The sequence below is a fragment of the Schistocerca americana genome, chromosome 2 (genome assembly GCF_021461395.2).
Source record: "Schistocerca americana isolate TAMUIC-IGC-003095 chromosome 2, iqSchAmer2.1, whole genome shotgun sequence".
Classification (NCBI taxonomy): Eukaryota; Metazoa; Arthropoda; class Insecta; order Orthoptera; family Acrididae; genus Schistocerca; species Schistocerca americana.
Window position 1 is genome coordinate 265011546 of NC_060120.1, and position 15077 is coordinate 265026622.

At 38.3% G+C, this 15077-nt stretch overlaps 1 protein-coding gene across 2 annotated transcripts in view; it reads right to left on the bottom strand.

The window, feature by feature from the left end:
* LOC124595690 overlaps nt 1-15077 on the bottom strand; it is a 108279-nt gene that overhangs the window by 80900 nt on the left and 12302 nt on the right. The window contains exons 1-3 of one of the 2 annotated variants that reach the window (XM_047134547.1): nt 11664-11731; nt 2243-2368; nt 476-602 (exon numbers count right to left, since the gene is read on the bottom strand). In XM_047134547.1, coding sequence (XP_046990503.1) covers nt 476-602; nt 2243-2368; nt 11664-11718 — 308 coding nt within the window. In that variant the 5' untranslated portion in view covers nt 11719-11731. Of the gene's footprint in view, nt 1-475; nt 603-2242; nt 2369-11663; nt 11732-15077 lie in introns of those variants that run through there. The other variant, XM_047134548.1, reaches the window with a different exon arrangement.

The window sequence follows — 15077 nt, forward strand, 5'->3', positions numbered from 1 at the left end:
ATGATGGGAGTCTTTGGATAGCAGATTTTAGGTAGGCCTACTGGTGAACTGAGTAAAAAGTGCATTCAGTGAAGGATTTGAAAACAGCAATGACACTATGCCTGTGGTGATTGCCATTATATATCTTGGAAATAACATTTAAGTAAAGGATATGAATATCACAGGTTTTTATTCTTGGACTTTTGGACTTCAGCACATAGTGCAGGTATGTAATTATGAGAGCTGATATGTATATAGTACTAGATATAGTTCTGGAGACTGGCATGCATTGTCCTCTACTTCACAACCTGCATGCCCTATTTCCCATTCCCATCATTTTCTCACTAATGGGAAAAAAAGAAATCCTCATATGCAGTTTGTGTGTTGGTGAGTACTGCTGTAACTGTTCTTACTTCATTGTCTGGTAAGTGTATTGATGAGATATACAAATATAAATGATAAATAACGGGCACTTTGTTGTCTTGTTATTACATACTTCAGTGTTTCTGTACAGCGGCATTCTGCAGCACATGGATCTTCAACTTCATCATAAAGAACTGTTCCTTTCTCATAAACTATTCCTTTGTACTGGCACTTTTTGTCATCTATTACATCAAGAAAACCTGGAACAGAAAAAAAGTGTGAGAATGTTGTTAAACATAAATGCTGTTGGATAGGCACAGGCTAAATTAAGTCAAATGATTTTTTTGTTCAAAATAATTTGTGTTCCACAATACCAATAAAATGTGGTAACATATCGATTTGTTACATAAAACAGTAATTTTACAGAGTTATGTAGATGGAGCATGAAATTTTAAATTGAGTCTATTGCACACAGACATGAGGTTAGATGCGAATCATAATTATGAGAAAAAGGTGACACAGGTGAAAGTATAGATAGCTGATGCAAAAACATTTGTAGATGGAGCATGAAATTTTAAATTGAGTCTATTGCACACAGACATGATGTTAGAAGTGAATCATAATTATGAGAAAAAGGTGACACAGGTGAAAGTATAGATAGCTGATGCAAAAACATTTGTAGATGGAGCATGAAATTTTAAATTGAGTCTATTGCACACAGACATGAGGCTAGAAGCGAATCATAATTATGAGAAAAAGGTGACACAGGTGAAAGTATAGATAGCTGATGCAAAAACATTTGTAGATGGAGCATGAAATTTTAAATTGAGTCTATTGCACACAGACATGATGTTAGAAGTGAATCATAATTATTAGAAAAAACTGACACAGGTGAAAGTATAGATTGCTGAGGCAAAAACATTCTGGCAGACATGAGTTTTCAAGTGAGCTATTTACGAGATCATTGAAAACTGTAGTTATGGTCTTCCATACAAGTTCACTCAGGTGGGGACCTAATCAGAAACTTTAAATTTCAAACACATTTTTACTAACTAGGACAATAATTCATTCCTATAACCATACATTCACAATTATCTTACAAATGGCTCATCTGCAGACCTATGTTTACTAGACATTTTTGCTCCTATTATTATATTCCTTTGACCCATTTATATTAATAATAAAACACCCTGTATATTGGTGTGTATGCTCTCAGCCACTTTAGGTTTAGATGACAGTCTATATAACCTTATGTTGACAGAACTAGCAAATTTTGTCTTTTTTGAGATATAGAGAAGATGGACTAAGATTAGTAACTGAATGTTTTATTGGCTTTCAGATTCAATTATAAAAGATGCAGAATCAATCAAGGACAGTTTAACTTGAATTACAAGGAAATACCATATTTAGTCCATAATACCAGAAGTTGACTACTGAGTATAGACTGAGACTATTATTCGGTAACTCTCACAATATAGAGAAAACATCTTGTGAAGCAATATTGAATACACTCTCTGATAACTGCCTTGACCTAGGGCAACTACCTAGATATGACAGAAAGATTTTAGAGCTCTCACAACAGATGCAAGTAAGCCAATAAATAACTTAGGATTAATGGCTATAATGTAATTACAGTGCAAATGGCCGCTGAACATAAAAAGAGAAACGATTGGAGGGGGAGGAAGGAAATGGGGTAGAGAACATGGAGAAAGAGATAGATAGATAGATAGATAGATAGAGAGAAACCACACTTAGTTATGTCCATATAACTGGGCACCATTAGGAACTGGATGATGGTTTGTTTACCGTTTCAGTGCATGTAACACAAATATACACAAAAATTATAATACAATTACTCTTATTATCACAAATTCCCCCTTATGAATGAGTAATTACTTACTACAGTCAAAGGCAGCTGGACAACAGGCATCACTGTTGTTATAAGGATGGCAAGTCAGTTCCCGGTAGTACCTCAACATGGCATAGTTGTGACACTTGTCAGGAAAACATTCTTTATTCTGTGAAACTGTAACATAAACATATATTTCATATAGGTGGATCCACAAATAATCTTTACTGAAGAGATCACTGCTCATACCCCTATACAAGGAGGATAATGGAATATATCCACAAAACTGTCATTCAATATCACTGACATCCATTTGTTGTAGCATCTCAGACATATCCCAAGCTCAGACAGAATGAGGTATGTCGAACAAAATTACCTCTTTCAAGGCAACAAGCATGAATTTCAAAAATATCAGTTGTAATGAGATATTTATTTCAAATGGCCACAACTAAAAGTGCAGAAGCCCAAAAACAAAACTCCTGTGGATTAATTCAACATATGATCACTCGTTGCCCACAGTTGGAGGCCCATGGATCCATTGCATGTTTGAGATACTTTTTAACGTTCTAAATACATCTGTTAAGACATCAGGGGAAAACTTTCATGGTACTAGAGAGAGCAGTAGAGGGACGATTCACAAATTACAGAAGTAGTAACATGATGCTGAGAGGAACAGGGTTCAGGTACCTGTGTCAAAGCACAAGTGAAATCCACACATTAAATACTTCATTGATGCTATTGATAAATATCTTATTTATTAAGCAGAAATTTTAGTTATCTGGTTAAAAAAAAAAAAAAAAAACCTCTGAAAAAACTTTTCCTTCTATGGGATTGGTGCCTGAATGAATGAATCATTATGTGTCTAAGAGAGGACATACATGTAACTTTCCATTTCATCTGTATGTCATTTAGGAGACATTTTGAGTTGTGCGTTCAGGGAAATGACTAAATGAGCATTCGATTTCACACCCATCTTAAATGTACTTCCTACCACAAGAAGATACATCTGAGGACACTCAACTGTGTACAGCAAGGTGCATCTACCAACCAAAACTTTGAATGTTCCTAGTACCCTAACTAAAATTGACAAGAATTACATCTGATATAACTTGCACACAGTTGGTTTAAGTCCACCATATACATGGTAGAAACCCGTGTTCTGTTTAAAAAATTACAATTTGTTGCTGTAACTCTCTGTAAAATAACTAAATAAACTGTGTTCATAACTCCACAGGAGGAGTAATGTTTCTTACATATGCCTGTCTTTCCTTTCACTTAATATTTTGTAAGTTACAGATTGAAATACCTTATCTGAAACACACAGCACAATGAAGCACAATTTTAAATAAGCTGCAAAACGTTCAAGTACATCTCAATAAGACTTCATCATGGTGCAAAGATTGACAACATGTTTAACTGCTCACCAATGTATAATTTTGCATGTCACAAAATGAGAAAGTGTAGTATTCTATGACTACAATATCTATGAGTCACAACTGAAGTTAGTCAGTTCATACAAAACCTGGGTCCAACAAGTTTTGGGGGATGTGGAGTGAAATAATCAGACTGGTTCAGTTGTAGGCAAAGCATTTCCATTTGCATGCTCTTCAAAAAAAGATGGTCAGAATAGGTATCGTGATGTCAGCCTGACCCATACTGTGACATGAGGTGGGTTCCTGTCCAACTTTTGCACGTAATAGAGATTTTCCTTAGAGCAGAAAACCACATTACATCTGTGTGAACAGTGATATCTTGCACATACATAAGAAATATCACTCTTGAGCGAGACACGGCATTTGGAAATTGTGACAACAAATTATATAAGACCATAAGCCCCTGCTCTAAGATGCCACATAATGCAGTCACAAACATTGGTGTCAATACTTTCATTTCCTGTTTGTTAATACATGGTCACACACTGTTGACCACAGTTCTTGGAGTTCAACTGCACTTGTGTGAATGCATTATCTCTGAATGCAGTATCTCTGACACCAGTTTTTTCTAAGTTTTTAGAATCCATTATCTACTACCAGTTATTTGATTATATGGAGCATAACAACATTCTTTCTGCTCCACAATTTGGCTTTAGGAAGGGCAAATCTACTGTTCATGCTATTGACTCTTTGATAAAAAAGGTGCTTAGTGCTTATGAGGAGAAGAACTTTGCTCAGGCTACTCTTTCTGACCTTAGCAAAGCCTTCGACTGTGTAGTGCATAGTTCACTTATCAACAAATTAGTTCATTATGGAATCATTAACAGTAATGTAGATAACATATTTGAATCATTTCTTAATAACCGTAAACAAATTGTGTGTATTGGGAACGAGAGATTGCAGATAGCTGATGTTAAGCGGGGTGTGCCACAAGGTTCAGTTTTGGGACCTTTGTTATTCATTCTAATGATAAATGATTGGCCATTTTATATAAATACTGACTCCATCCTCTATGCTGATGATACTACTAATTTCAATATTGATTCAGACTTTGATGCCCTTCAAACTATGACCAAAGACACACTATCACAAGCAGCATCTGGTTCCAAGCTAATGGATTTTTGCTCAATGAGAGTACAACTCAGTAAACAGTATTTAGTTTAAGAGATTTGCCAGTAGAAGATTGTCTAGGTAGTGTAAAGTTCTTAGGTATTGTCATTGATAGTAAATTGTCTTCACACATTACGTATGTTAGTGCAAGGTTGTCTAGAGTTGTGTACTTGTTAAGAAATTTAAAAAATCATGTACCTTTGGTTTATGTAAGAACAGCCTATTTTGCTTTTTTTCACAGTATCATATCCTGTGGACTTTGATTTTGGGGTAATAGTATGCACATTCAGGATATTTTGGTACTACAAAAGGAAGTTATTAGGATTATTGCAATCTCAGAACATTGTGCCCACTGCAGGCCATTGTTTATTGACCTAAAAATATGAACTGTAATAGACTTATACATTTACACTGTTTTCTTATATACAAAAAATAACTTACCAGAATAGCAGCTTAGACAGGATCTACACTCCCACTGCACTAGAAATAATAGGCATATTGACATACCTTACTGTAGATTATCCAAAACATTGAAGAGCTATGAAGTTATTGGTACGAAAATGTTCAACAAACTGCCTGTAGAATGTGTAGAAGCTACACTCGACTTATTTAAGCACAGATTGTACAGTTGGTTATTAATTAATCCTTTTTACTCAATTAATGAATTTTATGAATGTGAAAATTTGATGTCATAGAAGTAACTGTTGGAGAGTGTACCATAATTTCTCTGATGCTGTTATGTAAGATGCTTTATTTATGTTTTTGTAATCCTGACGTTGTCTATAGCTGTAATCAGTTGAATGACAGTAAAATTTATTTTTTAATTTATTATTTTATTGGAGACTGCATTGGTGGCACGTGTTTCCTTCTGTTCACTGTGCTACCTGTCTTTGACATTTCCTGCACATTCATCACTATCAAGTAGGGTTGCTTTACGAGACGGGGCCTTGCAAAAGTGATTGCTACCTAGACTGACTACCTAAGTCATCTTTTGCACTGTCTATGGGCATTCGTGCACCTACACAAATGACACTTACAGTTTCTCAGCAGTGGAACTGTATGCACTCACAACAGCCATAGCTCCACAGTTGCAGCAGTGTAAAATGTAGTTCTGAAACAAAACTATGCACTACAGATAACAATGCTTTTTGGCTCCTTCTAAGCAGGGATTCCATTCGTTCCATTAGTCCAAAGTCAGGACAGGTACAGGGTCTTCCTAGACACCCTTGTATAATCCTTTCTGCCCAGTCCTTACGAGAGCGATACTTACTACACTGAAGTACATTTGTAGATTCTTCGGTTAATACTTGTTATTTAATCTTTGTAAGTAGGCTCTGGTGAGGCACCTGGCATACCTCTTCACGCTTCTCACAGTTCTGTTTTTCCAGTGTTTGTATGACACCCTCCCAGGAATCAAACACACCTGTCGTCATTCATGCTAACAACTTGTATCTGTCTTGTATGGGTCCCACATGCTTGAGCAATATTCTAAGATAAATTGCACAAGAATTTTTTAAGCAGTCTCCTATCTAAAGTGACTGCATTTACCCAGTGTCCTAAAAATTGGATACAGTATTTTGACATGTTCAGACGCTGATGCCCCAGCTTGAAGACAAGGAAATCAGGGACCTTATTTGGTTATGGCAGGGCTGTGATTCAGCACACTTTGCCATTCAGGTGCTTAAGTTTCTTGATGAATAATTTCGAGGTTGTTGCATTGGGCATGGTTCAGCACTTTCAGTCCCACTGAAATGGTCACAAAGAAGTCTGAACTTTATCACTCTATATGATGAGGCTATTGCAGCAGCTATGGAGGGAACAGGATGCATCCAAATGCAGATTGTGGTACACATTGGAACAAATGATGCTTGTCATCTGGGCTCTGAGGTCATGCTTGGGTCATTCCAGCGACTGGCAGAGAAGGTTGTGAAGACCAAGCATGTGCATAGAGTTTCAACGAAGCTCACAATTTGCTGCATTGTTCCTATATCTAGTTGTGGCCCTTTGGTCATATGGAAGGACTGAACCAGAGACTTTGAAAGTTCTGTGACAAGGTAGGTTGCGACTTCCTGGACTTCTGCCATAGGGTTGAGAACTGTAGGGTCCCCCTAAATGGGTCAGGTGTGCACTGCGCATCAGAGGTTGCTACTCCGGGGTGCACAGAAGGTTTTTTCTCTTTTTTTAAGATTAGGCGAGTCTCCATCCAATCCAGATAACGACAGCTGTAGAAACCAGGAAATTCCACCCACAGGTGAGAGTAATACAGTTATAATGGTGCCAAAAGCCCACATGAAAAGCGTTGAAGCTCACATAATACCAGGGTTCCCGGGTTCGATTCCCGGCGGGGTCAGGGATTTTCTCTGCCTCGAGATGAATGGGTGTTGTGTGCTGTCCTTAGGTTAGTTAGGTTTAAGTAGTTCTAAGTTCTAGGGGACTGATGACCATAGATGTTAAGTCCCATAGTGCTCAGAGCCATTTGAACCAAAGAAAACCTCAGTCCACTTGTACATAAGTTCCTCAATCACACTGTAATCGTCGGTGGAGACTTAAATCATCCAACAATTAAGTGGGAAAATTACAGTTTTGTTAGTGGTGGGCGTGATAAGACTTCCTTATGGACTTTACTAAATGCCTTCTCTGAAAACTACTTAGAATAAATAGTTGGGAACCCCACTCACAAAGGAAATATATTGGATGTAATGGTCACAAATAGTCCTAACATCCTTAAGGATGCCCACATCGAAACTGGTGCCAGTGACCATGATGCAGTTGTGACAAAATTAATGGCTCTGAGCACTATGGGACTCAACTTCTGAGGTCATTAGTCCCCTAGAACTTAGAACTAGTTAAACCTAACTAACCTAAGGACATCACAAACATCCATGCCCGAGGCAGGATTCGAACCTGCGACCATAGCGGTCTTGCGGTTCCAGACTGCAGCGCCTTTAACCGCACGGCCACTTCGGCCGGCGACAAAATTACCATGTGTGTGTGTTCAGTAAACTAGATAAAAAATCAATAGCATCATATCTCAACGGTGATCTTGAAACTTTCAGCAAAGGGCAGGGGCATGTAGAGGAACTCTGGCTCAAGTTTAAAAGAATAGTTGACCTTACACTGGATAGAAATGCTCATACTGGGAGGGAACCTCCATGGTATATAGTCACTGTAACGGAGCTTCTAAAGAAACAGAGATTACCTCATAGTAGGTGTAAAACAAAGCGTAGTGCTATAGATTGAAAGCTGCTGGGAATGAAACGTGTTTGGCTGTCAAGAGGGCAATGAGAGATGCCTTCAATGACTACCACAGCAGAATATTGTCAAACGATCTTTCACAGAACCCAAAGAAATTCAGGTCTTATGTAAAGACTGTTAGTGGCACCAAAGTCATTGTCCAGTCCATAGTGAATGTGACAGGAACTGAAATTGAGGGTAGCAAATCGCGAGCTAAAATGCATCATTCCATTTCCAAATGTTCTTTTACAAAGGGAAACCCAGGAGAACTACCCCAATTTAATGCTAGTACCACTGAAAAGTAGAATGAAGTATTAGTGTCAGTGAGAAACAGCTGAACTCGTTAAAATTCAACTAAGGTCCAAGGCCTGATGGAATCCTTGTCAGATTCTATACTAAATTTGAAGCTGAATTAGCCCCTCTTCTAACTATAATCTGTCATACATCCCTTGAGCAAAAAACCGTGCCCAGTCCTTGGAAAAAGGCGCTGCTCACACCCACCTGCAGTAAGGATAGTGGAAGTGATTTTAAAAAACTACCGTCCAATATCCTTGACATCGATTTGTTGTACACTCTTCGAACATAGTCTGAGCTCAAACATAAAGAGGTATCTTGGACAGAATGAACTACTCAATGCCAACTAGCATAGATTTCGAAAATATCAATCATGGAAACCCAACTCGCACTTTTGCCATACGACACAAGGAAAGCTTTGGATCAAGGCTGTCAGGTAGATGCTGTATTTCTTGATTTCCAAAAACCATTTGACTCAGTACCACACATAAGCTTGTTATCAAAAGTACGATCATATCGGGTATCAAGTGAAATTGGTGACTGGATTGAGGACTTTTTGGTGAGGAGGAAGAAACCCATTATCTTGGATGGAGAGCCATCGTTAGATGTAGAAGTAACTTCAGGTGTGTCCCAGGGAAGTGTTTTGGGACTCCTGCTGTTTATTTTGTATAAAGACCTCGCAGACAATACTCATAGTAAAATTAGGCTTTTTTCAGATGATGTAGTTGGCTATAATCAAGTGCTATCTGAAAGAAGCTGCATAAATATTTAGTCAGATCTTGATAAGATTAGAAAGTGGTGCAGAGATTGGCAACTTGCTGTAAATGTTCATAAATGTAAAATTATGCATTTCAGAAAATGAAAAAAAAACCGCAGTTTCCTATGACTACACTACGAATGAATCACTGTTTAAGTCAGTCAACTCATAGAAATAACACTTTCTAGGGATATGAAGTGGAACGATCACATAGGTGAGTCGTGAGTAAAGCAGGTGTTAGATTTCGGTTATTTGGTAGAATTCTGGTGAAGTGTAATCAGTTTACAAACGGGATTGCTTACAAATCGCTCGTGCGACCGGTTCTAGAATATAGTTCAAGTATGTGGGACCTTTACCAGATAGGCCTAACAGCACGAATGTGGTCACAGGTTTGTTTAATCGTTAGGAAAGTGCCTCATAAAACTGAAGGCACTGAACTGGAAGACTCTTGAAGATAGACGCGAACTATACGGAGAAAATCTATTAACCGAGAGTTTTAAGAACCGGCTTTAAATGATTACTCTGGGAGTATACTACAACCCTGTAAGTATCGATCACATACGGATCGTGAAGATAAGATTAGAATAATTACTGCACGCACAGACGCATTCAATCATTCTTCCTGTGCACCATACGTGAATGGAGCAGAAAGAGACCCTAATAACTGGTACAGTGGGACATGCCCTCTGCCATGCACATTAGGATGATTTGCTGAGTATAGATATAGATGACACATGTGGAATAATTAGTACCATGTGGCTCAACGTAGCTAGAATACTAGTGATGAACTGCGCGAAACTGTAGAGCCTTTCGATGCTGAGACGATCTGCAAGATGTTGAGGACGACATGGAGACGTACAAGTCTCTTTGTAAATCACGATGGTACACACACTATTTCGCTCGAGACATAGTTTTTACTTTTGGACAATCCAATGCACAAGGATACTCTTTTGACCAAGAGGTACAGAATTTGAAGAACACACTGTACTAACCACAGAGGCATTTGAGAAGTCGCACCCCAAAAGCAAATGCAACGGTAGAAATAATATGCGGGACAATGGGAAGTACCCTCTGCTATGCACTTGACAGTGGTTTGCAGAGTATGGATGTAGATGTAGAAGTAAAACCTTAAAAATTTACTTAAATGATCTATTATTTCCAGTGCTTTGAAGTTAACGGCAAAATCAAACGCACGTAATCCTAATCACCGTTATTACTTTCAAATCAAAACCGTTGCCGTTTAATTTTCCCCTGAAAAGCTACATAATGAGGATGATGGTCCTTTGACAGCACCGATTGCACAGTATGTGCTACATAAATAAACAGCGTATGATTGTCCTGTATATCTTAATATTGCAACTCTTTAGTTTTACTGTAATCATCGATTAAATATTAGCTGTAAAGATCACTCTGCTGAGAAACAGAAGCTTGCGGTCGAGCTAACTGAACACGATGCCTGACTTAATTAATAAAGCGCTGTTTTGATGGTAAAGGGAGGTACAAATGACACAAGAAGGCAACGAATCCGCGGCAGCGAAACTACAGCACAGAAGTGTCGAACTGCATTTAGTGTGGCACATTTTCCATTCGCAGAAAGGCATTCCTTAACGGCAGATCATTTATTGCCATCGTTAAATCACTTATTAGGCGACGTAATGCAATGAATGGAAGTTCGTCAAATACAGTTCCACTACAAAGTACGGTTAAAAACCTAAGAAAAGGGTTTCCGAATCACTTTAAGAAAAATTTGGGGGTTTTAGAAATATTATACGCAGACCCCTAGACGCGTAATCAGAAATCAGATCATGATACAATTTTTATTCGTGCAGGGACAGTGCTTCTTTATTCTGAGGAAATATTTGGCAATACTGGCAGAAAGTTAGATGTAAACATCAATGTTTCATATTTTAAACTGAAATCGACGTCGTGATCTTTTTAATGCGTACTATTTAGTGCATATTAGTTCTTGAAACTTCTTATAATTGTCAAATTATAAAAATCCATTGAAGACAGTATAAGAAAAGTAGTTTTTGTTATTGTCAGACATTTTACGATTTCTAACTGTATTTTTTTCTACGAGTCCATGCAATTAAGAAAGCACAACCTCGTTACGTTGTTTACGAAATCGTGAAGCGAATTAATATTCGACGGAATCGATATCACATGTCGAATTCGAAGACTGGCAACTTACTTTTTCTGAGGAAACAAAGAATACTGGCCGAATCTTTAAAGTCACGCAGTAATTGAAGTTACGCAGCGAAATTGTTTCTGTATTTAAAAGGAAGCACAGGGCAGGAAATGATTAATTATCTGTAATATAGTAGTGTAATTTCAGTAGGTAAGCTATCGTACTTTTGTTTTTATTAATGGAACTATGAGTTAAACGTCTATTGTTGTAATGGCTTAACGACAGTATTATTATTATTATCGCCATGCGGTTGGTTGAGAAATAAAGGAAAACAATATGCATGATATGTTTTGGGACGATTGTACACTTCAGTAGGGTTCATAGTTGTAAATAGCCGTTGTCCAAGAAATTGGCGCCTTGCGATGGATGATGTCACAACGCAATAAGCTGGACTGTATTTGGAAGAACTGAACTGACCGTAATGAGCGTAGTTTTCTGCTCTACAGCTCGACTTACCTGATAGTTCAGTAGCAGCCAGCAGGAAGACGGCCACAGCGTGCCTCGTATGCATCTCTAGCGTGTCGCCCGCGACAACTGAGCGCTAATTTTCAGCTCGTCGCCTTATATGACTCTCAACTCGGCCCTTCAGAGCGGCACGGTTTCGTCACGCTGTGTCGGCGACTCTGTCCGTATTGTACAAATTACTGAGACGTTCACATATTGGTTCCTTCGTTTTGAAGTCGCGAATGGGCCAGGGGTAGGCTTGTTAGACGTCCAGAAGATAACAAACATACCCTAAATCTTAGCATTATGTCCGGTGTCCGGTAGAAATTTGAAAAACTCTACTTATGGTGCTTATGCATACAAACCACGACCAGTGAGTGTTCGGTCCATAGGGGAGGAATTTATGTGCAGATGTGAAGAACAGAATTTGTGTCCACAACCTACATTTTTCTTCAAACTCAAGTGACTTCGGCACGGTCAAAGGTTTTCCAGTAAGCGCTGTGTACATTTTGAACGTCATTACATCGCTGGTGCTAACAGATCTCGTTCAAAACTGCCATGGATTATGTGCAGGAGTGTCATAGCCATACAAATAATTTGCATTTATTATCCGAAATGTACTTGGCTTAAAGCTTTGTTGAGATAAACGCAAGTGCGTTTCACTTCTTTGTCATAAATGTCATAGCTGAGAAGTCATTTTCTTTCTTGCAGGAAAAGGAAGAACGACTATCGCTAGTTTTTTTGTTCTGTGTTGGATATCACGGTACTGTCGAGTTTCCGTTTAGAAAAAAAAAATGATGTGACGGCATTGCAAATTGACTTCCTAGTACGCTGAAGAGGAAAACATCGATTTGGAGCTGTGACTTGTAGCAAATTAGAGATTTATCGCAAATTAAAATATTTTTAGAACCGAAATTAATCGATTTTACTTTCTGGTAATGTAGGTTTAATCTTTGTTCATCCTTGATGAAGGGATCACAAATTTAGCATTGGAGGGCAGCGTGGAGGGTAAAATCGTAGAGGGAGACCAAGAGATGAATACACTAAAAAAAAAAAAAAAAAAAAAAAAAAAAATGGCTCTGAGCACTATGGACTTAACATCTATGGTCATCAGTCCCCTAGAACTTAGAACTAATTAAACCTAACTAACCTAAGGACATCACACAACACCCAGTCATCACGAGGCAGAGAAAATCACTGACCCCGCCGGGAACCCGGGCTTGGGAAGCGAGAACGCTACCGCACGACCACGAGCTGCGGACTGATGAGTACACTAAGCAGATTCAGAAGGATGTAGGCTGCAGTAGGTACTGGGAGATGAAGAAGCTTGCACAGGATAGAGTAGCATGGAGAGCTGCATCAAACCAGTCTCAGGACAGAAGACCACAACAACAACATCCTTGATGAACTAATGTATTAATCGCACATACTCATTCCCCACGCCGTAGGTACTAGTGCTGTAGGTTTCTATTGTGACTACGTTAAAATAAGCACAATGGTTTGGAGGGCTGTAGGTCTATAATACAATGGGGCAAGTGTTCACACATTCAAGGGATTGACTGACAGCACACTCTTAAATTATCAGGTTTGCCTAAAAGTAGTGCCGTCATAAATACGGTCACATAAATTAGCTACACGATGTCAACTAGTTGTGTTGTCTCTCGATATTTTACAACACATAGAGCGCTCCTTATTAATACGATAACAGTCATTTGACAACAACAACGTTTCCTTCTTTTTTGTATTTCGATTTTTCGATTTGCATCCATAGCAGAAATAATTATTTACTGTTGTTGTTACTAATAAATGTTCGCCTCCATAGCTGAGTGATCAGCATGGCTGAGTGCCATGTGGAAGACCCCGGTTCGATTCCTGGTACTGCCAGGGTTTTTTCCTTGCTGGGAGGACTGGAACGGGGTGTAGTCGAGCTTATAAAGCCAACTGAGGAGAGCAGCAGCGACTTCAGGTCACGAAAACTGATAATAGCCGGGAGAGCGGTGTCCTCATCCCACGCACCTCTATACCGCATGACATCATTGGCGCAGGATGACAGGATGGTCGGTCGGGACCGATGGGCCTACCTGTGTCTCTAGAAGGAATTTACGTTTAAGTTACTAATAAATGAGTAAATACAGGGCAAAAAAGTGTATGTTTAGAGTTTCCAAAATGCGAACAAACAACGCTGTATTGAGGTTATGCAACAATTCTGATTTTATATTGGCGACATACGTAGTACGTTATGCCCAGCCACAAATATTCCTACTCTGTGATTCGGTCACTTGTATAGAGTTATCGAGGCCATTCTCATTGTTCAAGGCCGACAATGACAAATTTTGAGTCACATCGTTGCTTGGGGGTTATGGAGAACGAAGATTACTTGAACTGTTCATTTGCTTATCGTTTCTCTCAGTACTGAGACGTCTCATTTCGAAGCATACCTAAAAGGAAAGGTAAATTCTGTGATATTTTATCAAACAAGATCAAAATGTTTCAATCAGGAAAAAACGAACACGGAGCACGATGTCTAATTTGCCATGCTGGGACCTACGTTTCTGAGTCATATAAAGGTGAGTGGATACGATACTATCCTAACGAAATTTAAATTTTAGCCATGGATATTTTAACGCTGTAAATCATGAGATTTTCATTCAGAATGGTGGAAAACATATTATTTTGCACTACTTCTAAGCATAATAGTAATGCTGACTGTGTTTTCTTGATTAATTTCATACCAGTAACAAATGAAAGAAGATGATAGCAAATAGACTATATTACTTTAACAGAATTCCAAAACCAGTAAAATGATTCACCAGTTTTACGGTATGTCGTTAGTGAAACATTTGGTTTTCCGAATCGTTGTAAATTTGTAAATTAATTTTAGTTCTATAACGTTTTTTGCTATAGAAGGATTGGATAATCGTACTAATATACGGAAAGTATGACGAAAAATGCACCTACATTAATAAAATTTTATGCAGAAGGATTGGCATATTGATTCCAATTCATTCTAATTTCATATACGTTAGTAAATTCCTCGCAAAGCTAGAACTTTGCGCCAAGAAAACCTGCTGAAGTAAGAATGCTACAAGTGAAACAGTAGAACAGCTCTTGCAACTAGTGAAACAAATCTTTATGTAATGTTAGCAGTACGTGAAGTGTGAATTGTACATGAGTTTCGGTACAGTTAGCAATAAATGTGAACTACACAGCTGTTGCACTTCGTTTATACCCCTGGAGAAAAACGCATGATGAATCAAGCGTCACTTACCATTCATTTCTGTTAAGAAAAGAGCGTACTTCTTTGTGACGAATGATTGTGACAGTTATTAGAAAGTCGTTCTGGTGAAAGGTACCGAACTAAAGAATTAATGGATTAGATTGGTTATATTTATATATTGCAATTAAAGATGTTTTAAATTTTCCCTA